This window comes from Silurus meridionalis, chromosome 2 (genome assembly GCF_014805685.1).
Source record: "Silurus meridionalis isolate SWU-2019-XX chromosome 2, ASM1480568v1, whole genome shotgun sequence".
Classification (NCBI taxonomy): Eukaryota; Metazoa; Chordata; class Actinopteri; order Siluriformes; family Siluridae; genus Silurus; species Silurus meridionalis.
Genome location: NC_060885.1, coordinates 25878558 through 25906251, shown reverse-complemented (window position 1 = coordinate 25906251; position 27694 = coordinate 25878558). Strand labels below are relative to the sequence as shown.

At 37.3% G+C, this 27694-nt stretch overlaps 1 protein-coding gene across 1 annotated transcript; it reads right to left on the bottom strand.

Moving 5' to 3' along the window:
- Positions 1-71: 71 nt before the first annotated feature.
- b3galnt2 (beta-1,3-N-acetylgalactosaminyltransferase 2) lies at positions 72-27585 on the bottom strand. Its single transcript, XM_046836063.1, has 15 exons — positions 27361-27585; positions 27072-27187; positions 22957-23016; positions 9669-9801; positions 8798-8898; positions 7786-7973; positions 7047-7142; positions 5388-5498; positions 5169-5247; positions 4261-4444; positions 3282-3407; position 3031; positions 2593-2751; positions 854-910; positions 72-523 (listed from the first exon to the last, which is right to left on the bottom strand). The coding sequence occupies exons 1-15, from the start codon at positions 27384-27386 to the stop codon at positions 395-397; spliced, it is 1566 nt and encodes a 521-aa protein (XP_046692019.1). The 5' UTR covers positions 27387-27585; the 3' UTR covers positions 72-394.
- Positions 27586-27694: the final 109 nt, after the last annotated feature.

The following is a 27694-nucleotide window of genomic DNA, read 5'->3' as shown; positions in this document are numbered from 1 at the left end:
TAGTGTTGCAAATGTTAACTTGGCAACACAAACATTTGCAAAGTTTACAAGGTAAAATAAGTGATGCATTGTAAAGGTATTTCATATTTTTTTATGGAAGCAGAGTACAATAAAAATCAAAAATACATATAAGGACTGTATATGGAACTGTAAATAATACAGAATTAGATAGAAACCAACTTCAAGAATACAGCAGTCTTGAAAGCTTTGCCAAATGATAACTGGGGCTGCATTAAAAGTATGTCACCGCAGCTACAACAAACTCTCCCAACAAGTCCAACAAGACTGAATTAGTGAATTACTGTTAATGCATGTGAATGGGTTCTAATAAATATCATGGGTTACACTAAATTGTAAGACATTTTCAAGTACTACAGAGGCTTCAGCTATGATGCTAAGAACAGCCACATGGATCTCCACAAACTCTTTTCTGTTCCCAAAGCAAGCGTAGCTCCTTCACTGTATGCTGTGGTGATGACAACATGTCGACATAGCACTCTTTTTCACACAGCCAGCCTGGATCCTAAACATATACAGCATGAAGAGAACATTACAGCACGCACAACAAATCCAATATTGCCTTTATAAACATTTCTTCATTTATAATGATGATTTAATCAGTTATTTTATAACTAATCAACTTTACTATTACACACAGTCAAGTTTTCTCATTTATGTTGTCAAATATTTGGTCTTATATCATAATTAAAAAATTATCATAGGTAATGCAAATCATTTTTACTGGCATTCTGATGCTCATATATACTAAAATATAAAAAAAAACCCCAAACATTAGCATTACATACAAATTGGGCAACTATTTAAACATTGCTTCTTTTATAATTATTTTTACCTGATATTTTTGAGGCCCTACTGCAGCCATCCATATTCCCATGCTCACATCCTCTCCCTATAAAACAACACGTTAAAAAAGTTTTAACAAGAAATTATATATATATATATATATATATATATATATATATATATATATATATATATATATATATATATACACATACATACATACACTGTATATATCATAAGACTATCACACATACACAAAGAGTCACTCTATTTGAAAAGTTCACATTTTTTCTTTTTCTTTAGATCCAGCTCTTCCACGGTAGAGCAACATGGTTTTAGATTTAAAGTACATTATCCACAGCCACTAAACATGCTCCTGCTGTTGACCCATTATAGCTTCTCATTGCATTGGGACCATTTACAGTGTTTTTCAGCAGGCTTTTGATTGTCAGCTTTTAGGGATTTTTTACTTTTCTCAGCGTTTGATGAATGTCTTTAAATCTGTATATTTTTAAATCGAGAAAACCAAAAAAAGTTTAAACTCCCACTTCATTGTTGCATCATCCACTGCAAAGCAGACTGAGCTGTCACTAATGTGAATAGCTTTGGCTTTAAGGAATGTTATTTTTGAAGGCCCCAATAACTGCAATAGAATAGTTCTGGTCAGTTTTGTTCAGGGCTTAGCTTAAGATCATGCTTGGGGTCTGGACCAATTTCTGGTCAGCTCCAAGGCCTGTGCCACTTGCTTATAGCTAATTAAACACATGGTGACTATGGACATGATAAACTGTGGAAACTCTGAACCTTCTTACATTTAGAAGTTCACAAAAATACACTGACCACATACATTTCCAAAAATATTATCCACCAGCCTTTGAAACCTAGAAGAATTTGAGACCAAATATGCTAAAATTGTAAAGACCTGATGGGATGAAGAAAGCTGTTTTGGCTTTAATTTCAATACAAAACAAGTCTACTTGCCAATAACCACTTTTCAAATCAGTGGTGGAAAAGATGAAGAACACTGGAGGAGATTCAATGATTTCAGAAATGTTTGTGGATTACGTGTTTTGTCGACATCCTGCAGTCAGCATTTCTTTAAACTGTTCAGGATAGCCAGCTTGGACAAATTAACTAAACATTTTTTATACTGTATACATTCCCTCTGATAAACCCTTTTTATTGCTTTCATCAGGATATTATACTCCATCTCAACCTTGTTATTATGGATTTTATATATATATATATATATATATATATATATATATATATATATATATATATATATATATATATATATGACACTTATGTTCGCATTGTCATATACAGTTTTTTAAAAGCAAGGTCATTTTCGGTTACAGTTTTCCTCAAGTAATCTCGAACTGCACAGCTTCATGTTTAGGAGCAGACATTTTTAGACACTTAAAAAATAAGTAAGAATCTACTATGGGTTCAAAACAAACAAAATAATTTATTATAACTGCTATACAAAAATGTGCGGTTTTGATGACCAAGATAGCAAAAACAATAGATGCAAAAATAAAGGCCTGTCAGACCTGAAAATTCAAATTCATTTGGGTGGCAGAAAGTTCCTGTCGATTATCCATTCTGTATTGTTGTTTTTAAATACACAGACTAGAAAGCAATGAAAGTTGCATGTGTTTTTCCACTGACCAAGTAATAAAATAAAATAAACATCAAAACCAAAACTTTAATAAAAATAAATAAATAAATAGTGTACTTAAGACCATTGCACAGTATTGTATGTGTGCAGGTGAGGGATAATACCTGGTAAACTTTAAGATTGTCTGCATTGCTGGCCAGCCACTCCACTAAGTCTCTGGAAACCACATACCCAGAACCACATGCAAATGCTGGATACACAGGACTACTATACTCCAACTCTTGCCACTTCCCTACACGATCCACAGCCCAGCTCTGCGAAAACTGTACAGGTACATTACACAGTGAATATTAGTTTTTTTTTTTTTTTTACCAGCAAATTTACATTAATGCAAAATGCATTTACTGAACTATCCAATGTCCAGACAACAAAATAGTTATGCAAAACAAAATAAGTACTATATAGCAAGTGCTCTGTATTGTTTCTTTTATATTTGAATGGTCAGCTGAATAAGTACTATTCCTAATTAAAAAATGGTTTGAATTAATGTTGTGAGAAGTCCATTAAATATTAGTCATATTTGCATAGTTAATAGGAAAAACACTCTATTGAACCTTCACTGCCATGATGTATCAAAACTGCTAAATGCTCATCAGCATATTTGATAGACAAAAGTCTGAGCTGAGCTTAACCAGGGGAAGAATACTTGATTAACATAAATGGATTGATGTTTTTTTTCATTTACTCTCTGTATTTCCTTTGCTGAATTATCAGTGTTCTGTAATGTGACTATTTTTTTCAGAACAAAATGTTTTTATGTATTATTGCAAACTGTCAATGCCAGAATACTCACTTTCCCCACCACAGATTACTGCGAATCAGGCCTTTGTAGTCAATTTTCATCAATACTTCATCCACGTTGATAAAGCAATCATCATCTGTCTTCAGGAGCAGACTAAATTCAGCATTCCTCACCATCCTCAAAAATTTACAAACCATCATTACAAACTTTTCCTTTCAAAGTTATTGACAAATTGAACATATTATACATTGACAAATGTTGGTGGACACCTGATTTCCACCAACATAAAAAAAAAAAAAAAGAAAAAAAATGGTGAAAAACATCCACTCTTATTGAATAGCTTATGGACCACAAAAATACTGAGTGGGATTGAAGATGGGGCTCTCTGCAGTCCATTCAATTTCTTCATGGACCACAGTTTGTACACATTGGCATTGTAATGCTGACACATGCTTTGGCTAGGCCTGCTATTTTTCATAAAAGGGAAACAGAAGTACATCCTATGGCATTTGTGTGTTTTCAACTTTGAGACAATGGTTTGGGGAGGAAAAAGCCTGAAAAGCCTGATGGACAGCTACTCACAAACATTTGGTTATATAGTGTATTAAAGTGGATTTTTATGAATAGAATTTGAATATAGAAAGTGAATAACTGCATGCATCCATCCATCCATCCATCCATCTATATCTATCTAGGGTACTGGAAGAAGTTTAGTAGTCAGTATTATTCCTTATTCAGTATTAACCCTCAGCCGCTTCAGAGTATTTACTTAATACCAAGAACAGAGCTAGAATTTCTGTTTGTATTGGTCCGAAAGTGTTTAACTGATAAACTTTCTCTAACTGCAAGCTTTCTGTCGGGAAATTCAGAACAGAAAACTGAAATCGTTTAATGGATTAAATGAAAAGAGTCACTTGCCTTTGCAAAGGATAAAAAAAGTTTAGTTCTTCTCACTTTGTAGTAATTTTGTATACTGAAATCAGTTTAAATCTAAGGCCTTAGTCAGGGCCTTAATAACTGAAATGCTCACCATTTGTAAAAGTATAGCAGTTTATAAGGCACAGTTCTGTATGTGTCCACAACATCAACAAAAATTATGTCCCCATGTTTGTGACTCTCCTCCTGCAGGGCTTTTTCTTCCTTATGTAGCCTGGCCTTGTGAGCTTGCTGTCTGTCAACACGGCCATGGAGCTGTGTCTTTAGTCCCTCAACATCTGAGAATCAGAGGAAAACAAGCAAGAGGATGAGACAACACACAGAGGCACACAGTAGAGTACAATATTACTGTACATATGTACACAATTGTAATGTATTTATCAAAGGACATATTTGTGTATATTACCAGTCAAGGGCACGGCTAAAGTTGCAAAAGTTTTTTTTTACTATTTCTTACTTTTTGGAATAATACTGTAAAAGATTAACTTACAGCAGATTTATAAATATTTGGACAATGAGATTTATTGTGAATTTAGCTATCTTTAGCTGTCACCTTTTGACAGTCAAATAATTGTCAGTTTAAAAATTTTTTTTGTCTCAGTGCACATTCATCTCTGCATCTTCCGGTTCTCTCTTCTTAGCTTTGTTGTCATAACTAGTATGAAGTTGCTGTTTGCTGGCACAGTTATGGATGAAAAATTATTTATACTCACACTACTTTATGTGCTCAAGCACATAAACAGGCCTGAAAAGCCATAGGAAACGTGTGGTGAACAACAAAAGGTTTACGGTACATAATGTAAAGATTAGGGTACATTTTGTTTACAGCTAAGTGACTTATGTGATTATTGGTCAAGGCCTTTAAAATAATCAAACAGCACCAAAGAAATACTAATGGAAGGTAAACAACTTCGCTAAAGTAAGTAAATTGCCATTTCAAATTAACTTAATGCAGCTGTCAAAAATATGGTAATTTCAGAAGAACTACAGAGAGGCATGTACCATAAATGGAGAAAATGAATCCTCCGGCTAGTCCAGGAAAGCCATGTGCACTTCTGTGAGGCAGGGTGCCGTCTTCTATCTGCAACATAAACAGAAGCTAAACAGGTGTCTAAACAGGTAAATATAGATGATTATAGTGTTTCTTATAAAAGAATGAAGATCATTTAGTCACACAAAGCAACAAATGGACTCTCATTAAAAAAATAAAGATGTGCTTACAGGTCCTAACTTGATTACTCCTCCACCAGAGTTGAGCTGAACTTTAGACACATTGACTGTCATCAAGCCTGTTGGATCCTGGCTCTCCCATAACAGATTACCCTCAAAACCCTGCACACATTTGGCACTGTTGTTGAAAATAATGACAGCCTTTACTGAAAAAAAAAATGCAAACCTGTCTATAAATCACCAAGGGCATTTTCTGTGTCAGTTGCTGAATAATAGTGTTCTATCTACTTCTGTTTTTTTCTTCTACTATTGGAGTGCTTCTCTCCAATCTACTGACATGATTGGAAAGGAACACCAAAATGATTAAAAAGCCATTTCTTACCCAAACTAAACATATACAGTGCATTCCAAAAGTATTCAGACTCTGAATAAGAATACTTTATTGATCCCATAGGGAAATTGTTTGGTTAGTTGTTTACAGGAAAAGATCCAAGTCAAGTTTTAAATAAAAACAAGAAAATATAAATAAATATACATATATTAAGGTATATATTTAATAAAATAAAATGTGCAGCAGCATGGAATGAAATGTGTAGCAGCATTGAAAAACAAAAGGCAGCCTTACAAAAGTCAGACTACAATAATAGTTTGAAAAGTTATTGCAGATGTAACTAATTATTGCACATAATTGCACAAGATATTCACAATATACAGTATATATGTGTGGCATGAAAATCTATAAATATTAATATTACTTTATTATCCATATCGTATACCATTTTTATCCCAACCCTGACCAGCCTCCCAGTCATAACTTTTATACTTGAGGCCAAAAAGTTCAATCTTGGTTTCATGAGACCAGAATATTTAGTACCACACAGAGTTATTTAGGTGTCTAACTCCAAATGGGCTTTCATAGGTTTTGCATTGAGGAAATTCTTCTGTCTAGCAACTCTACCATAAAGCCCAGATTAGCTCAGAGAGCAGCAGTTAAGGTTGTCCATCTGGAACTTTGTCCTATCTCCACACAGGGTCTCTGGTGCTTAGTCAAATTGACCACTGTGCCGGCCACTGTGCCCTTGGGAATCTACAGTGCAGCAGAAACCTTTTTAGCCTTCCCAAGATCTGTGCCATGCAATAATCCTGTCTCTGAGCTGTGCAGGCAGTTCTTTTTGACCTCATGGCTGGGTTTTTCTCGGCTATGCATTATTAGCTGTGAGGCCTTCTAAAGGATGGGTTAAAAAGTAACTAGGCATTGAAAATTGGTAATAAAGTCCATATGTTTATTACAAATTTATTGGAACAAATTGTACATGTACTTTTTTTTTTTTTTTTTACATAGGAAAGCGAAACAAATCATTACATTTCAACAAAGGCACCAATGATCAGTGGTATATCCATCTTTCTGCAAAAATATGAGAAAATGAGAACAAAACTCAAGGGGAATTCTTTCTCTTTTGGGGGACCCAGATCACAGTATTATAAATCATTACAGACTGCAGCTGTAGAATAATGAGTTAAAGAGCATACTATGAAATGGAGCCCTAGGATAAGCAAAGGTTAATGTTTAGTAAAGTAAAGTGCAGTATAGAGGCAAAATTATACCCAGAATTTTCTTTGATATAACTAACATTAAATGCAATAACTGTAGAGAAATAAACTATTGTTATTGCCTTATAACATTGTTATACTGTATATTAATTGCCCTACCTTTGGCAAAACAAACTGTTCCACAGCTTTATACCAGATCCCTTCCACATACACACCTGGACTCAGGGCAGTGAGGTGAGCAGTCACAACTGGTTCCTGTACAGAATCATTCACACGCACAAGCACATGCACACACAGACACACACACACCTCAATCTAATAGTAATAGTTTCAATAGTTACTGCTGAATTTGACTAACGGTCAAATTCACTCAGATTTGACTCAGAATTTCTAACCTTTAAATAGAAAACCAAAAAAAAATGTCCCATAATATTGTTAGGGAAGTAAAAGTATAGGAACAGATTAATTATAAGTAAAATTTTATTTACTAACTTCATATTTAGTTACATATCCCTTGCTTGCAAAATGCATCAACTTGCTGATACACCAACATCATCAAACTGTTGCATTCTTCTTTTCCTTTACCTCTTCCTTCTCCCACAAATTCTAACAGCTGATGTGTTGAGTTGTTTCCCTTAAATTTCCTCTTTAGGTGGTAAAATCCAGGGGTTATGTCTGGTGACTGAATCTAAAGCTCAGATAATATTGTAGTGACCCACCACATATACTTACACCTTGTTACTATAAATTATAAACTAAAGTCAGTATTGCTGCTTTGGACCAAACAGAATTCAAGAATCTCCATACTCATATGTCAACACTGTTATCTTATAGGTAATTTAATCACCCCAAAAAGGCTGAATGTTCGTTAATTTAATTACCTAATGATGTTTTTTACCTTTTGGTCTACTGGGAATAGCTTTACTGTGACACTGCCCCTGAAATCGTTCTGTGGGCCACTGGGAAACACCCCCAGTTGTGTAATCACTATAGGGTGGAGGACCTTAAAATCCAAACATATGGCTGAGACATCAGATGGCACCAAAGCACTAGGCTTGCTTAGGACAGTCACATCCTGCACAGCCCCTGCATGAAATAAGGTAAATAAGATGTAAAGCCTGCTGCTGGACAATAAATAGTTAGTTTTTATTAATAATTAAACAAATTGCATGCAAATACATTTAAGCCTTTTGCTACATTCTAACTACAACACTTTAATAAGCAAAGCTTCATGAAGAGCAGTGGGATTTAGAGACTAGGTCTAAAGGTCTAAATGAGCACTGAACTCTCAATTAAACCATCAAAATCAATGTGAAACAATATTGTTGTTGAGAGAGAGGCAAAACCTTCATGTCCCTAGTTCAACATATTGCCATGAAAAGAAAAAGAAATCTAATTAAAAATCTGTAACAATTGGATTGACAGCAATCAAGAAATATTTCAGTATGGCAATGAAACAGAAACAGGTCATGAAAATAATTACTGTATTAGGATAGAGAAAAATAATATACAAAGCTCACACAGATTTGGCATTAAAATAATCATTCATTCATCATAATTCAGATGTATTTGCAAGATGCATTTTTTGATTTAGCTGCTATAACAATGATAACAGAAATAAATGTGCTTTGTAGACAGTATAAATTATAAACACATACAAGTTTTTGTTGTGCTTTTACAGCAAAATTAACAAATGCACAACAAATTGTTTAGTAAAGCAGTATGAAAACCAAAGCGTTCAAGATGAGCACATTTATTTTTGTCGCTTTCAAATGTCTTGCAACAGAATAGCATGGATAGGGCCAGCACATTCATGTTTCACACTATTTTCCACTTTTCACACACATACATGCTGCTATATGCTGTTTTATGCCAGTCTCTGGGCTTTCTTATGTTGTGGTATGCTTTACCTGGTTCTGTGAGGTTCAGCTGGGTGCAGGAATATGGGTCTTCCCGATCTTCTTCAGGTATTGCACAGCCATGTTTACCAATGATAAATTTCACCAGCACCCTTTAAAATAATGCAAAAGTATAAACTGTGGATACAGTTTGCTTTAAACTAGAGGTCGACTGAGTCATCGTTTTTTCCAATTAATCAGCCCCTATAGTTGATTGCTGGAACTATTGGCTATCCATAGTTTTTCTAGGTTTTCATCTGTTGCTGGAGCAGTTGTCATTATACAGTACGAGAGAGCCATGTGCTGTTTATTTTGAGACACAAGTTTAAATTTTGTTGTCATTTGAGGTGTCTTTTTAATTCATTTTGGATGGAACTGTCCATACTATTGTACATAGAGTTTTATTTATTTATTCTTTTTTAATTTATTTTTTAAATTCAGTATCCATGTATCGGTTGAATAATTGGTTATCGGCAAGTAGGATCCAACCTATCTGCTATCGGTAAAATCCACTAATCGGTCGACCTCTATTTTATACCATTTTATGCTTAATCCTGTTACAAAGTGAACAAATGGATTAACAAATTATCAAAGCTTTAGTAGTATAAATACCTATAAGTATTTATAATGCTTAGGAATTGACATGACATATAATCCAGTACTTAAATATCTACAATTTATGATAACTATACATACATTATTTATAAATAGAATTGTCACTTATGGGATGGTCTCTGACCACCACTTAGAAGTTATTTTACTTTTTTAACAAACTTTTCTATCTGTTGAAGTTTATGGGCATGCCATTAGAACCTAGCGAATTCGGTCCAAAAGCTTATAAACCACAAAACCAGGGACAACATGCAGGCAGAGACATACACACCGATTCCGGAAGTCAGGGTGGTCTCTGATGTACCCCATCCATGTGGCTCTTATGGCCTCCCTCAGATCATGGTGATGCCTTGCAGATAAAACTCCAACCACAACTTCATACACCATCCTTCTGCTGCCATTCACTTTTGTAAAACACAGTTTTAGCAGAGATTTTAATAGAATATTCTGTTCTCACTCCTAAATTCTCTTACTAAGGTGAGTGGATGTAAAATGTATTTATTTACAAATAATAACAATACTAGTATTTATAATTCATTAAAATAAAATGAATGTATAAACAAGCAAAAAGGGTAAACAAACTTTACAATTAAGCATTTAAGGTTATAATGGTCAAAGATAGTACAGTAAAACCCTGTTGGACAAGCAGAATTCTTTCTTGAAAATTGCTCGTAGGTCCATTTGCTTGTACGTTCGAACTAATTTTCCCCATAAGAATGAATGTAAAAGTGATTTAATCCGTTCTTAAAAAGCATTTGTAGCCTATTTTAACAAACAAATACACCGCAAACTACCGTATGGTAAACATAATTTAATACTTACCAATGTGGTAGTGGTTGATTGCAAGTTTAGACGCACACCACGCTTGTAACCTTTATGGTTTCCATGGTAATTCGATTTACTTTCGTTTTCACAGCACCATCACTGATTTTCTCGGAAAACATTTTTGAAGATTTCTAGTGAAATAAAAATATAACACTAAAAAAAGTTGTTTTGCTGGACTGAAGCGACTGAGTGATACGTCATCAACTAAGTGACTGATGCGACCCTCGGCTGAAAGTGGGGAACCGGCAGTATGGGTTTGCTCGTGCCTTTGAAATTTGATGGTGAAATAGGGTAAAATTTTGCGAGTAAGGTCGCTCATATTTTCGTACTATTAGTTGCTCGTACAATAGGGTTTTACTGTATTTCTACTTTACCAGTGCAATTTGACAATTACAAATTCTAAATAATTAAAGAATAACACATCCAGCTTTTTTTTTTGTTACTATTACAAGTAAACATTTAAGCTTTAAAATCTGACTGCTCAGAAGGACCAGTACTTTTAACCTCATTAAAAAAAAATACATGTCCCTATCTGGCTATTTTGCAATTATTTTAAGACATTATAAATGCATGATGCAAATGGAGACAGGTGCAACTGCTGATTAATTAACTACAATAATCTACAGCATTCAGCAGATGGACACCCTTATCCAGAGCAACGTATTTATTTATTTTATATAACTGAACAATTGAGGGTTAAAAAGCCCAGTAGTGGAAGCATGGTGGTGCTGGAATCCAAACTCATGAACATCAGGATTTCAATATCTACGCAACTGAGACACCACTTTTTTTATTTTACTTATCGACAGTGCAAAACTAGGAAATACAAAAATATTATTATAAAACTAAATGGGGAAAAAAAAAACGAGAACAAAAAGCAAGAAAAACATCACAAGACGAAAACCGTGAGACCGTTGTGAGTGGTTATACAAGTGCTAAATAGCTGGGAGTGTAAATCAGGTGTGCCAGTCATGTGACATGGTTCAGGGAGGTACAGTGTCTGATAATCCATAATCCTGACAGAACAATTTTGTGGAACAAACATGAACAGAGACATCTTCAGTAGGACAGAGAGAGTGGAAGATAGTTATAGCTGATTCTAGAGCCTCCTCCTCAAATCCATTCCCTAAGTGGATGCATGGCATAAATCCACTCCCATGAGGCTCTAATCCAGGGGTGTCAAACTCAAATTCACAGTGGGCCAAAATTAAAAACTGGGACGAAGTCGCGGGCCAAACTCAATATTTATTGAAAAATTGACTGCAATTGTGCATGTTTTCCTTCTATCCAGATCTGTAATGTTTAACCTTTTCATATGGAAACAAACTTTAGTTTTGCATAAACATTGAATCTGGAACAACCAAAGTTTAATATTATAAACACATGAGAAATTAAATTTGAAATAAAACACACATCAATGGTATTCGTTTCTTATTATGTCTCTCTCTCACTATCTGTAGCCTTTCGACTTCCTTTTTAATGTAAACCTTTTTTCACAGGGAAACAACACAACAACCAAAAATAATAATTTCCTTCAAGTAAAAAAAGCAATCATTCAACCATTAACAGTTCATGCCTTGGAGTAGAAAAAGTGCATAAAGACAACATTAATTCAAGCTCAGATTCTACACTCTGATTTACTCTGATTGGTTGAAGTCAGATACCTGCATCTCTCCTTAGATACAAGTGCATCATGTCTGGGTTTAGGCTCTGAGCTGAGCATCATGTCTGAGTTTAGGCTCTGAGCTGAGGAAATCCTCAGGATTGAGTGAAGGTGTTCATCAGTGAGACTCCCGAGTGGTGTTTTGTTCATCTTCATTAAAGAGAACAGTTACACACAGATTTGTGCTGCTGAACACAGAGAGGATTTGAGCAGCTTGGGCAGGGAGTTGGAGCAGTGTGTCGGGGGGGAAACATGGAAACTGTGCAGCACACACACAGAGTCGTACTTTGACTTGATCGTGTCTCTACACTGGAGTTCAATCAGCTCCATTTGGAGGTTGGTTGGTGCGTTTTTCAAGTCAACCACAAACGGATTACTGAGCAGTTCAAATCTGCATTTCTGGGCTTCAAAGTCGGTAAATCACGGAGTAAATTCAGCGCTGAGTATGCAGAGTTTTTCAGAGCGGAGTTTTTTCAGCGGTCTCGACTGACGCGCCCGCACAAAGCATTCTGGGATTTGTGGTATTAGGGGTGTATGTGCTATATACTGGCGGGCTAGCTCTAATACACATTTGATATGATCTCGCTGGCCAAAAATAATTACTCCACGGGCCAAATTTGGCCCGCGGGCCTCAGTTTGACACCCCTGCTCTAATCAAACTCTCTGTCCCCTGCTACTCTCATTAGCTGGTGGGTCCTCTGCAAGAATGCAAAAAAGAATTTGCTGCATCTATTTTAGGTCCCACAAACTGCCATATAATAATTGGAAAGCAGATGCAAGTGCATCTTATTGCTATTTATTTTAAAGGTTAGCATGAACACAAACAAGAACATATACTGAATATACTGAACATCATATTCCAGGATAGTCGACCGAGCCCCAGAAATGTCAGTGTTTTAAGTGAAAATCTGAAAAGAAAAAAAGTAGAGTAGAGTTTATGCAGTAGTGTTCAATAAAATTCAATAAATATGAAAACTACTGTGAATAAGTGTTCTGTATTAAAATATTACAGTGCCGCAAATAAGTATTTTGATACACTGCTGATTTTTGCCGGAGAGATCTGTGAGTTTCATCGTAGGTACAACTCAACTGTGAGAGACAGAATCTAAAATAAAATCCAGAAAATCACATTCATTTTTAAATAACTAATTTCCAATTTATTGTATGAAATAAGTATTTGATCACCTACCAACCAGCAGGAATTCTGTCTCTCACAGACCTGTTAGTTTGTCTTTAAGAAGCCCTCTATCCTCCACTCATTACCTGTAAAAAGACACCTGTCCACACACTCAATCACACTCCAACCTCTCCACTATGGGCAAGACCAAAAAGCTGTCTAAGGACACTGCGGACAAAATTGTAAACCTGCACAAGGCTGGGATGGGTTACAGGACAATAGGCAAACAGCTTGGTGAGAAGGCAACAACTCTTGATGCAATTATTAGAAAATGGAAGAAATTCAAGTTTGAAAACTGTCAATCTCTTTTGGACTGGGGCTTCATGAAAGATCTTACCTCATGGAGTATCAATGATCCTTAGAAGAGGGATCAGCCTAGAACTACACGGAAGGACCTGGTCAATGACCTGAAGAGAGCTGGGACCACAGTCTCAACGGTTACCATTAGTAACACAGTACACCGTTATGGATTAAAATCCTGCAGCGCACACAAGGTCCCCTTAAACCAGCAAATGTCAAGACCTGTCTGAAGTTTGCCAAAGACCATTTTAATTATCCAGAGCAGGCATGGGAGAAGGTCATGTGTGTTTGGAGGAAGAAGAAGGATAAACACAATCCCAAGAACACCATCCTAACTGTGAAGCATGGGGGTGGAAACATCATGTTTTGGGGGTGCGTTTCTGCAAAGGGGACAGGAAGACTGCACCATATTGAGGGGAGGATAGCTGGGGCCATGTATCGCGAGATTTTGGGCAACAACCTCGTTCCTTCAGTAAGAGCATTAAAGATGGGTCATGGCTGGGTCTTCCAGCATGACAATGACCCCAAACACACAGCCAGGGCAACTAAGGAGTGGCTCCTAAAGAAGCATTTCAAAGTCCTGAAGTGGCCTGGTCAGTTTCCAGACCTGAACCCACTAGAACAGCAGTTCACAAAGTGGGGGTCTTGGGGGTCACAAGATGATTTCCAGAAACTTTAAAAAAAAAAAAAAAAAAAAAAAAAAAAATTATGTTAAAAAAGGTTGTAATGATGCGATTATAAATTTGGGATAATTAAAATAAACTGGAAACAAAACTTTGTTTGCTCTGATTAATTACGACAGTTAAGTGACGGGCTTAATCACAATTTACAGCACAACAACATGCGCTAGCTAGCTAACGTTAGATGCACATTTGGTGTTTTGCTAAACAGCGATCAGTCTATTTTGAGATCTAAACTTGATCAAAAAAGTAACGGTGGTTATTATCATCCAAAGAAAAAGAGAAGAGCAGAGATGCCTGCTGATGAAAGAGCGGGATCAGCGGAAAATGCAGAGGGCAGAGAAGAGGATGAGCTGCCTGCACTACCCTCCACCTCCGGAAGGGCAGCCCGACAAACCCATGCCCCACAAATGGATCATCCCTCCTCGAAAGCCAGAAAATACAGAGAGGAATACATAAACTATGGTTTCACGTGCATTGTTATAAATCAGGTACAACACCCTCAGTGCGTTGTGTGCTCCGAAGTCCTCGCACATGAGAGTCTGAAGCCCATGAAAATGCAAAGACAACTGAAAACCAAACACCCCAGCCTCGCAGATAAACCCACTGACTTTTTCCCGCAGAAAGGAGAAAGAGTTACAGGGACAAAAGAAAGTCCTTATTAAACGGACAACTATCCCCGCTAAGGCTCAGAGGGCTTTATTTGAGGTGTCATATTTATAAAGCCGCGTTGGATGTACTCATGCAATTTGGCTCAACGTATTTATGCGAAAAGACATTCTCCGCTGACTTACATTAAGAATAAACACAGGTCACGGCTTAACGTGGAAGATGATCTGCGGGTGGCTATCTCCAAAATTGAACCTAGAATGGACCTGCTTTGCACCACGCACAGCGCCCATCCATCACATTAGGCGTTTTTGAATACAAAGTTATAATTATAATTGTTCCAAGGCGCCAGCCAACGCTGTATGCGTGTTACAGACAGCTTGTTCGTATTCTGTCTGTAAGCATTTCACAGTTATGGGATGTATTTGTTTTTAATTTGTTAATAAAATAGCCTGGCTTAGAGATTGTGTTCCTTTTTGTTTGAGCTCTGTCAGTCTGTAACCAAATCGCAAATCCTCACAAGCTGCTGGAGGAAAACACAGAGAGGAGAAAGGAGGGGGAGGAGGGGAGGGGGTCGCGGGTCGTCAGCAGTCTAATATTAGGGGTCGCGGTCTGAAAAATTTGGGAACCCCTGCACTAGAAAACCTATGAAGGGAGCTGAAACTCTGTGTTGCCTAGCGACAGCCCCAAAACCTAAAAAATCCGGAGAAGACCTGTAGGGTGTCCACCTAATGGCCCAATGACAGAATCCACTGGTGTGGGTGAAGGTATTCTGCATGTTAGTCCTTCTAGTGCGCCTGTAAAAGATTACTCAAATAGATTGCACTTTGTTACATTAATCCAATTTTAACCTCTAATCTGACTCCAATTTATAATAAAGATTCAACTTGAATATCTCTAATTCAAGCTGATCACCTTATTGGTTATACTACTACTTTAATTTCAATAGATTATTTTAAACATTCGATCTTTTCAATTAATAATTTATTATGGTCCTGGAGTCGCTTAGAACCTTGTGCTCGGCTAACTATTCCTGCTCACGGAGGCACATTGGCCAGTCAGAATCTTAGTCAGAGGATATAACGTGAACTAATATTCTTTAAGTAGGCCGCTCATGGCTTGCTCATTCATAAAGAACTATTGATTTAGTTACTTGGTCATAACTTGCTAAGCCAGTGATAACCGCTACACATGCTCACGGACACAAACTCGCCAGACTGTCCCCATAGTCAGAGAATATAACGGTAAACTAATATTCTTTAAGTAGGCCACCAATGCTTGCTCATGCATAAAGAATACTGGATTTAGTCACTTAGTTATAATTTGCTAAAGTCAAAGATAGTCAGAAATCAGAAGGTCTCAGACGTTGTGCTCTATGCTTTCCATCCATTCATGAGCCTTCAGTTTGTACTATCCTGGTCACAGATTTGCGGTATCGCCAGACTACATAATCAACTAGATATAAATAATTTCAGGAAATTTCAGAGTTAATCAAGAATTTGACATTTATTTGACAGGTAATAATCAATAAACAAATGTCACATATAAAACAAATAATAGAAAAGGTTACATAAATGATCAGCATAAAACTAAATATTTTAGCAATACAGTTTACTAAGGAAATGTTAAAGAATCACTATACCTGGCAATAGAGACACACAGAGACTGTGTGGGAAGTTCTGACTATCGAATGCTTCCCTAAATGTGTTTTGCCAAATTTCCTTAAATACCCAACCATTGTAAACACTTGTAAATTCAAAGTGATAAAAGCTTTTCACACCCTTCCTTGGGACAGGATGTGACCTACAAACCAAATGTCACCTAGACCACCTGGTAAGGATCTTCTCCGGGGCAACCCTTATGTCAGTAGGACAGAATTTCCCCAAACCTGGGTCTGTTTTACTGATGTGGGACTGAGATCATATTTCCAATCACACTGAGACCTTTAAAATGATACTAAACATGTGAAGGTAAAATTTATACATTCCTAAATTGTAATTATTACATGATGCAAGTAAAGTCAATTGAATTCCGGGACCTTCTCAGTCACCTTTCCATGATCTGGCCATCTCCCAAGTAGGGAAAGAGGGGGGCTCAAGGATGGGTGACTGGGCAGCTAAACAAATGGCTTTCTCTCCTCAGATCAAAGAGATCCTCTCCTCAGATTAGAAGGTTTATTGTTTTGTTGCATGTTAGTTCTCGGGGGCTGGCCTCATGATGTTGCATGGCAGTTCTGGGGGTCTGGTACCATGAACAGATCTGACCATCCTTACAGACCTGTATGGAGGAGTGGGCCAAAATCCCTGCTGCAGTGTGTGCAAACCTAGTCAAGAATTACAGGAAACATCTGACATCTGTAAGTGTAAACAAAGTTTCTGTTTCAAATATTAAGTTCTATTTTTCTACTGTATCAAATACTGATTTCATGAAATAAAATGGAAATTAATTATTTAAAAATCATACAATGTGATTTTCTGGATTTTTTAAATTTATTCTGTCTCTCACAGTTGAGGTGTACCTACGATAAAAATTAGAGATCTCTCTGTTCTTTGTAAGTGGGAAAACTTGAAAAATCATCAGTGTATTAAATACTTATTTGACCCACTGTATGTGCATATCCAAATCCAGGTCAAGCATTTCTGTCCACCTCAACTACTTAAAAAAGCACAAATAACCATTTCTTGAAGCTGCGTGCACACACATACACACACACTTAAATCTATTTTTTTCACCATTATAATTTTATGGTAGGATTTCTTTGGGCTAAGGCTGTATTACATGACTATTGTAACATTCTGCCTTTTAAATGTTTAAACTTGAGCTTACCCACATTTATTTATTTTCTTTAAATATATTTTCCATCGCAAATACAATATATGAGCAAAGAACAATTATTAAGTATTTATCATTAGAGGTCAACTGATTCGGCACTGACTGCTGGAACTACCGTAATTTCCGGACTATAAAGCGCACCCATATATAAGCCTGACTTTTACAAATATTTTTATTTTTAACATAAATAAGCCGCACCTGTCTATAAGCCACAGGTGTCTACACTAATGAACTTTACACAGGCTTTAATGAAAGACACGTTACACACGGTGTAACAGGTGAAATATGTTGCGCTTCCTTTAGGAGCATAGCGGTATTTTGGGAATAGCATGCCACTGCATTTTTCAGCTATTACTGCATGTGTGGAGACCAAGGAATATGTCCTTATTATTTTCTGATGCCGATTTCTAAGTTTCTTTGACTAATCCTTAACGCTGTTCCCAAGAAAAATTAAAAAGCACGAGTTTTGGAAACCTGTCTGTGCTTATATAATTTCTGTTGCAACTGGAGTTAGCGAGCTCTCCCTTCACCCGACTCAACGCGTTACAACGGCTTGTATCTAAACAGTAGCCGAACAAGAAAGTCATTGTTCACTGTCTTCCTCCTTCCTTTCACAACTATTTCTCTCGGGAATTTATCTTTTGGCACTGTCGTGCGTTTAAGAAAAAGTTTTTTCCCGAAGCCGCTCAGTTTTTTGGCTTGAAGTTTGTGAAACCGGGAAAAACCCAGGAACCCAGGATAAATTAGCCGCTTGTTGTTTAAGCCGCGGGGTTCAATGTGTAGGAAAAAAGTAGCGGCTTGTAGTCCAAAAAAATACTGTATTCACAAAAATCCATACAGTAGTGAGTGAGAAACATGGGCCATGGGCACCCAAGGCTCAGTGATGCACAAGGGTAGCAGGGCTAGCCCATCTGGTTTGAACTTACTGAACAGTAGCACAAATTGCAAAAAAAAAAAAAGGTTAACACTGACACACAGCTTACTGCATATGGTAAGATTGCCCATGCTGACTCCTGTGCACCTCCCTAAGTATATATACGTATATGGGCACATGGCATCAAAACTGAGCCATAGATCAGTGTAGGAAGGTGCCCTGGTCTGATGAATCACATGTGAACATGTGGACAGTTTGGTTGACATGATTAAAGAATGCTCTACTATTGCATATTGCACATAAATAATCAATCATTGTTAAGTAAAAAAAAAAAAAAAAAAAAAAGAAAAACAGATCATAAATAATTCATAACTGCATGGGTGTGTGTACGTAAGTTACATGTTTTAGAGATGGCATCTAACAAAAACATTGTTGCAAACCAAGTTCACCCCTTCATTGCAATGATATTTCCTAATGCAGTAGCTTCATTTAGCAGGATAACAAAATTAACTTGCACCAGAAACAAAGGAAAAAAAATTATGGAGAAGAAAAGCAAGGTCTCATGGTATAAAGCATTCCACATTATCTCTCAAACCTGACAGCATTGGGATGCATGAGCATGTATGGATTCAAAGGAACTGGGTAATTTACTGATAATATGACAAAGGAGGAAGCGTAGTATTTGGTGAAGTTCATGGATAACAGATTCAGGCAGTCACTGACTCAATATTGGCTCATTTTGGATTTCATGAGAGCTACACATTCCAGAAAAGTTGGGACAGGTAGCAATAAGAGGCCGGAAAATTTAAATGTACATATAAGGAACAGCTAGAGGACCAATTTGCAACTTATTCTGTCAATTGGCAACATGATTGGGTATAAAAAAAGCCTCTCAGAATGGCAGTGTCTCTCAGAAGTCGAGATGGGCAGAGGAGCAATGCACCTAATGCTGCGGCGAAAAATAGTGGAGCAATATCAGAAAGGATTTTCTCAAAGAAAAATTGCAAAGAGTTTTAAGTTATCATCATCTTCAGTGCAAAATATCAGCCAAAGTTTTAGAGAATCTGGAACAATCTCTGTGCCTAAGGGTCAAGCCCAGAAATCCATACTGGATGCCCGTGATCTTCGGGCCTCAGACGGCACTGCATCACATACAGGAATGCTACTGTAATTGAAATCACAACATGTGCTCAGGAATACTTCCAGAAAACATTGTCGGTGAACACAATCCACCGTGCCATTTGCTGTTGCCCGCTAAAACGCTATGGGTCAAAATAGAAGCCATATCTAAACATGATCCAGAAGCGCAGGCGTTTTCTCTGGGCCAAGGCTCATTTAAAATGGACTGTGGCAAAGTGGAAAACTGTTCTGTGGGCAGACGAATCAAAGTTTGAAGTTCTTTTTGGAAACTGGGACGCCATGTCACCCGGACTAAAGACGAGAAGGACAACCCAAGTTGTTATCAGCGCTCAGTTCAGAAGCCTGCATCTCTGATGGTATGGGGTTGCATGAGTGTGTGTGGCATGGGCAGCTTACACATCTGGAAAGGCACCATCAATGCTGAAAGGTACATCCAAGTTCTAGAACAACATATGCTCCCATCCAGACATCGTCACAGGGAAGACCTTGCATTTTCCAACATGACAATGCCAGACCACATACTGCATCAATTACAACATCATGGCTGCATAGAAGAAGGATCCGTGTACTGAAATGGCCAGCCTGCAGTCCAGCTCTTTCATCCATAGAGAACATTTGGCACATCATAAAGAGGAAGATGCGACAAAGAAGACCTAAGACAATTGAGCAACTAGAAGCCTGTATTAGACAAGATTGGGACAACATTTTTATTCCTAAACTTGAGCAACTTGTCTCCTCAGTCCCCAGACGTTTGCAGACTGTTATAAAAAGAAGAGGGGATGCCACACAGTGGTAAACATGGCCTTGTCCCAACTTTTTGAGATGTGTTGATGCCATGACATTTTAAATCAATTTATTTTTTCCTTAAAATTATACATTTTCTCAGTTTAAACATTTGATGTAATCTATGTTGTATTCTGAATAAAATATTGAAATTTTAAACTTCCACATCATTGCATTCTGTTTTTATTCACAATTTGTACAGTGTCCCAACTTTTTTGGAACCGGGTTTGGAAGTTTGATAATTGTTTTTGTTTGTCTGATGACTTTTGAGCCTGTAATTTCATGGATGTAATCTGAAACATTTATTACAAATAACGGTTCAAAACAAACCACGTTCAAATTGCTTACAAAATGTTTTTACACTACTGCCGTTGTATTTAAAAGTTTTAACACGTAAGCACTAAATGATTCCATTGTAACTTTATGCAAGGTGAATAAGAGATTAAACATCCTGATCTTAACCAGTTGCAGTTATAAATGTAGAAAAATATTAACTTATTGCTTTTGCAAACCAATATTAAATTGGCCACACTTGCATTGCAACATTATTACACTCTTCAATTTCTCACTTTTGTTTTATGCTGTTTTTTCCCTTCTGTAACAGTAATTCATACAGCATGGGTTGCAAAAAGCCTGTGTACTCTTAGTGCCGATCACAAACCCAGAGAAATGGCTTTCACGCTTGCTGATACTCTTCTGTCACAAATCACTCCTGCCACTCTTCTCTACCCACTCCACCCTGCACATTTTTTTTTTCACTTGTCTAACACACTCTCCATTACTTTGCGCAGTTGACCCCAAGGATTCCTCAACCCGAAATCCTACACCTTCCCCACCTCTTCTCCCTGCAACCGCACCACTCCACTGTTCTCCCCGTCATTCACACACACACATGTGCTCTTGTCCTACTCCTACTGACTTTAATTCCCCTTTTCTCCATCGCATACCTCCACCTCTCCAGGCTCTTCTCAACCTGCTCCCTACTCTCACTACAAATCACAATATCATCTGCAAACATCATAGTCCATGGAGACTCCTGTCTGACCTCATCTGTCAACCTGTCCATCACCACGGCAAACAGGAAAGGGCTCAGAGCTGATCCTTGATTCAGTCCAACCTTCACCCTGAACCAGTCTGTTGTTCCTACTGCACACATCACTGCTGTCTCACTATCCTCATACATGTCCTGCACCACCTCACATACTTCCCTGACACACCTGACTTCCTCGTACAATACCACATCTCCTCTCTCGGCACCTTGTCGTACACTTTCTCTAAATACACAAACACACAAAGCAACTCCTTCTGACCTTCTCTACACTTCATCAATATTCTCACAGAAAATAATGCGTCTGTAGTGCTGTTCCTCAAGATGAAACCATACTGTTGCTCACAGATGGTCACCTCTTCTTTTAGCATGGCTTCCATTACTCTTTCCCAGACTTTTTTTTAACTTACCGTAATTTCAGGACTATCAAGCGCACCCATATATAAGCTGCACCCACTGAATTTTACAAATATTTTTATTTTGAACATATATAAGCCGCACCTGTCTAAAAGCCGATGTCTACACTGAAACTAATGAACTTTACACAGGCTTTAACGAAAGACAAGAGCGATGCATGACAGTCACACAGGGAATAACATTGCAGAATTACTATAGGAGGCCGTCACTGAATGGGGTTTGGAAGAGAAACATCCAGCGATTGTAACAGACAATGCATCCAATATGAATGTCGCGGCTGGACTCGCAGGCATGACCCACATCCAATGTTTTGCGCACAGCCTGAATCTCGCCTCACAGAAAGCACTAAAGTTGCCAGCAGTGGAGCGACTCCTAGGCAGGATCAGACGTGTTACAAGCTTTTTCAGACGCAGCACCATAGCCAGCCACCAGCTAAAACAAAAGCAAAACCTGCTCCAGCTACCAAAACACAGGTTAATTACAGATGTCACGAGGTGGAATAGCTCTTTTGACATGATAGATTTTTAGAACAACCACCAGCCATCTGTGCAGCACTACTTTCAACAGAGGTCAGAAAGTGTGAAAAGGATGTCTTTACAATGAATGAAGCTGACATCACATGTGCTCAAGGCACTGAAGCCAATGAAGAATAAACTTTCTGTCATTGCACCACTTTATTCAAAGCTTGTCATGGGCACAGAAGAAAGCCCAGGACATCAAGGCTGCTATAGCACAAGATCTGGGAAAGAGATATGCCAATGAGAGGGAGACACTGTGCATGGCATCAGCACTGGATCCAAGGTTTAAGGATCTACCCTTTCTCTCTGAAATGGAGATCAAAGAGACCTACTCCAAAATGACGGATGCTGTGGTGGCTGCCATAAAGAAGCAACAGAATGTAAGCAAATAAATACATTAATAAATTAGTCTACTTGTTTTTATTAAATACATTACAATTTTAAGTGTATCAGTTAATGTATCTAACATTAGTTCATATTATATTTATAACATGGTTAATATAACAACATTCATTGGTTAAATTAAGTTTTAATAAAAAGTTGTACTTATTTCTATTTTGTAAATAATTAAAAATATGCAATAGGCTAATTTATCCTTATATCAGGTTAGATTGTGTTGTGAAAGTTAATGACAATTTACTGTAAATGTCATGTTTATTTTTTAGCAGCAAGACAGAAGTAGAGGAGACTGACCAGTCAAAGGATGTTGAAGATCACCTATCTGACTATGAAGATGGCTCTGCCTCCACCTCCCTGCAACCCATAAAGAAGCCAAGGAAATCATGTGCATTGGCTGACTTGCTTGGAATGATATTTGCCACTTCTGAAAACAACATGGCACCAAAATCTGCACATGATACTGCTGCATCTGAGATTAAGAGGTTTAGAGAAGAAAAACCTTTGCCCACTCAGTTGGTGGAAAGAACATGAAGATGCGTATCCTGAGCTTTACAAACTAGCAAATAGTTTCCTGTGCATTTCTCCACCGCAGGAGACATTGTAACTGCACACAGAAGTGCCCTGACATCTGAGCATATTGACCAGCTTATCTTTCTTCAGAAAAACCTTGACATTAAATAAAAAGACAAATATAAATACAAATGAAAGAAACCTGCAAAATCCAAGTTTAAAGGTTCTGAGACTGTTCAACATCTGTAAATATTTTATTGTTTATATTTGTTTTGTTTTCTTTAGGAATCCTGTAAGCACTTTATTTTTTCATTGATATTAAGCAGATATAATTCTTTTGTTCAGATCAAAATGTTAGGACACTGCATGCTACAATTGTAAACTGAAACTGTGAAGCTTTAAAAGCAGGGTCTAAAAATATATATGGTCTGTTTATAACAGCTAACATTTAATACATTTAATTTAACACATTTAATACATTTAAGAAATCCTGCAAGCACTTTATTTTTCCCCCTTTATTCATACTGCACATCAGGTGGCTCAATCATATTGAATGTTACAGGGGGCTAATTAATGCAAATGCAGTTCCCACTGTGTTCTGGTTAAATTAAAAAAACATTTTTTGCTAAGGTTTGCATATGGTGGTGTTCTTGGCAGCTTCCCTAAAACTTTATCCTATAACTAAAATAAGAAATATCCCAATATATCGCCTTGCTTACAATATCGCAATGTATCGCAACATATCGTATCGCAACCCCGTATCATGATACGTATCGTATCGCCAGAATCTTGCCAATACACAGCCCTACAATCAAGTCGAGCTTCTGTTGATGTATTTAACCCTATGGTAAAGTTATTGTGAAACAGCGCCTCACAGTGGCGAAGAGAAAAGTGGATTCTGAAAACAGAGCCTTTCAAAACCGATGGGATTCTGAGTATATGTTTACTGACACTGCCGGTAAACACGTGTGTCCTATTTGTGGAGCGAATGTGGCTGTAATTAAGGAATTGAATCTAAGACGGAACTACGAGACAAAACATCAGGAGAAGCTGAAAAACCTGAATGCAGAGCAGAAGATACAGAAAGTAAAAGAGTTAAAGAAGAATCTGACATTACAGCAGACGTTTTTCATCACAGTAAAATCACAAAGTGAAGCTGGTGTGAAAACAGAGGAGAAATCAGAGGCACACACATATATATATATATATATATATATATATATATATATATATATATATATATATATATATATATATATATATATATATATATATATATATATATATAGAGGAGAATTTCTGAAGAGCTGCATGATGAAGCTGTGAGATGTCTGGTGTTTGATAGGAGTTATTTTTATGGAGAGAAAAATATTTTAGTTATTTGAAGTTTAAGATATTTTTTTAATAAAATGGCATAAGAGCAAAGAAATCTGATTGTTTTGTGATTTTATCGTTTACTTAAAAGCACAATTTTTATTTATTTGTTCAGGGTCATATTTCTAACATGTATAATTTAATAATAATGGAGAGCTATTTATTTAAAGTTTAAGTTTATTTATTCTGGAATAATATTCCTGTCTGTTCTTATTCATATTTATGTTAAAAAAAACATTGTTTTAGTGTGTTCAATAAATGTTTATCCTGTTCGGCCTGCAACCTAAAGTGTGCTTTAAGTTTTGGCCCCCTGTGCAATTGAGTTTGACAGATAAATATCATTAATTATTAATAATAACATAATTAAAGGTAAATTGAGCAAATTTGTTATTTCAGATTTGTGTATCAAACTGGTAGCCCTTCACATTAGTCAGTACCCAAGAAGTAGCTCTCGGTGTCAAAAAGGCTGGTGACCCCTGCCTTACACACTCCAATCTCCGTCAGGTTGCATCTCCTATATAGAACATAGTCCACCTGTGTGCACCCTTCTTCGCTCTATACGTCACCCTATGATCCTCCTTCTGTGGTGAGACCTGCGAGGTTGTATGTTTTAGAGACAGTGGCATTTAGTAAAAGACAGGAGGCGGAGCTGGGGGTAACAGAGCTGAAGATTTTCCGACAAGGTTAGGGAGGCAAGATTGAGATGGTTTGGACATGTGCAAAGGAGGAACATGGGGTATATGGGTAGAAAAATGCTGAGAATTGAGCTGCCAGGAAGGGAGGTTCATGGATGTGGTGAGGGAAGACATGCAGGTAGTCTTTTTGGAAGAGGCAGATGTAGCAAACAGAAGGGTAAGGACACGGACGATCCGCTGTGGAAACCCCTAATAGGAGCAGCCGAAAGAAGAGGAATTCTAGATGCTTATATCTTCACAACGGAACAAATGTCTTTTTTTCCCCCAACAAAAATTGTCAAAACAATGTTGCAAAAAAAAAAAAAATTATTTTAAGCATGGTTGTCAACTTGCCATCTGCATTTATCATTACAACCAACACAAATGTTGATTTACACAAATTGCTTCACCTTGGATACACAAATGCTGTTTTTCTTTTTTATGAAAGTAACAAACCAGCATGAGTGTGGTATTATACTAAGCCTCTGATCCCTGGAGAGAACTCTGTCTAACAATCAGCTCTGGAGGAGACCGAACAAGACAAATGAAGCAGAGCAGCCTTGTTTATGCACCAATAGCTTCAAACTTCAGGCGAACAACATGATTACCGGTCAATGCAACCGAAATGGATGTTTACGAGAAATAAAGTCACAATTTAATTTTTATGTGGCAGAAAAAACTGAAACGTTTGGGATCATTTTAAAACTAAAACAAAGAAAACACTGTATAGTGAGGTCTGTTTTTGTTTTTAAAAAGGGTAATCTTTATGATTTTTATTTATACATTTGTATTTGCATTTTGATGTCATATGACATGCACTTAATGGGTTTAGTTTTTACAGATATTCTTGTATGCAATTTCAGGAAAAAAATGTACATTTTTCTAAAAAAGAAACATATTGCTTGTTCATTTTAAGAGACCGGTCTTCTTTCCTCTTGTACATGTAGTGTTGCTCTTCTTTAAAAAAAAAAAAAAAAAAAAAACAACAACAACAAAAAGTACTTCTTACTCAATTGATCAATGGAATAATCGGTAGAATACTCAACACTAAATTAATCAATAGCTACAGCCCTGATGCAGTGTAAGCTGTGTTTGCCCAAGGCGACTTAACTGGAAGCTTATAAAAACTTACATTTGTCTCACATAATAGTCTTGGAGTGTAGTGTTTTTTGTTTGCTTTCTTTGGTACTAAATAAACAAAGCTTTTATTTTATAATCTGTGTGAATGTTAAGGTTCAGTTGTCTGAAGCAGAGTTGTTTGAGGTATTTCTTCCTAGTGCGTTACCCATGAAGACAGCAACTGTCAGGACATAGCACAGGGCAGTGCAGGGACAAAGCCGGAGAGCTACAGTGCCCAACACAAGGACAGTAACACAGACAAAACTAAACACAAAACTAGTTATTTTAGGGAGATAAAATGTTTTTTTGTTGATGTTTCTGTCTACATGCTCAGTGCATCTCTATGATCATCCGTACAGGGAGAGTGCTGAGCACTGTGTGCTGCAGGTAATACACTGGCTAGGCATAAATACCTCATACAAGCCCACCACAAAACTTGCAAAAAATGCATTTTAATTTGTAAAGGTGTTCCTTCAATTAAAAACAACTAGTTTTAGATGTATATCTTCTTGTCTCTATGTCTAAAGTTTAGACAGTTCCTCAAGCGTCCCTTAGATGTTTAAAAGAAGGTTTTAAGGGAAGCAGACAAACAGCGCTTTTTCAACAGGTAAGGGTGTTTAATCGACCACGTCATCACGTTCATGTTATGAAGCGGACAAAAGCGTGACTGTAATAAATACCGTATAATAACTAAGACTGGGAAGTGTGAAATAATTAAGGGTCAGCTCCTACCTGCAGCCCTGATATCCGAGAAGAAATCAGTCTGGTCCTTCAGCCGCCACCACTCATGCACCAGCACCGCGATCACACACGGGAAGAGGATCAGTGCTAAGCTTCTCATGGACAAACTCAACAGAGATGCACAAGGAAATTAAAACGCAGCTCCTTTTGCACGTTAAGTTACAGATTTATCATATCTCAGGTCCATTGCGCACAAATGGACATCCTCGACCAATAATAGAAATGACGCTACGCTCTGATAAAGCTCGGACTCAGGAGTGCAGCATAATGCTGCGTTTACCTTGGAAGTAATTTTCCTCCGTGCATTCGGGCTAACCAGCTAATAATGACTGTCCATGTCAAAACAGCGTACTGTACTGTGAGGAATATATATTAAACAAGAGAATATGTTGACTGAATTAAAGAACATTTAAACACAAACCCCTACTTCCACGTGCGTTGCAACTGCACCCTGTGCAAATTCCACAAACCCGGAGACGGATCACTTGCGTATCTTCACTCCGATTTGTCGTTGGATCATATGCGCCCTACTGTCTTTACTCCCATTGGCCGTTGAATCACGTGCACCCCACTGTCTTCACTCCCATTGGTAGATGGCTCACCAAGTCGCTCCA

Bases quoted from the DNA above. Each gene is read 5' to 3' on its own strand.
- b3galnt2 (XM_046836063.1), bottom strand. From the start codon at position 27,386: ATGCACGGAGGAAAATTACTTCCAAG. The intron at 7,974-8,797 runs GTAAAGCATACC...TATTTCATGCAG, and splicing joins GCTGAACCTCACAGAACCAG to GGGCTGTGCAGGATGTGACT. The intron at 4,445-5,168 runs GTACATGCCTCT...TCTGATTCTCAG, and splicing joins ATTCATTTTCTCCATTTATG to ATGTTGAGGGACTAAAGACA.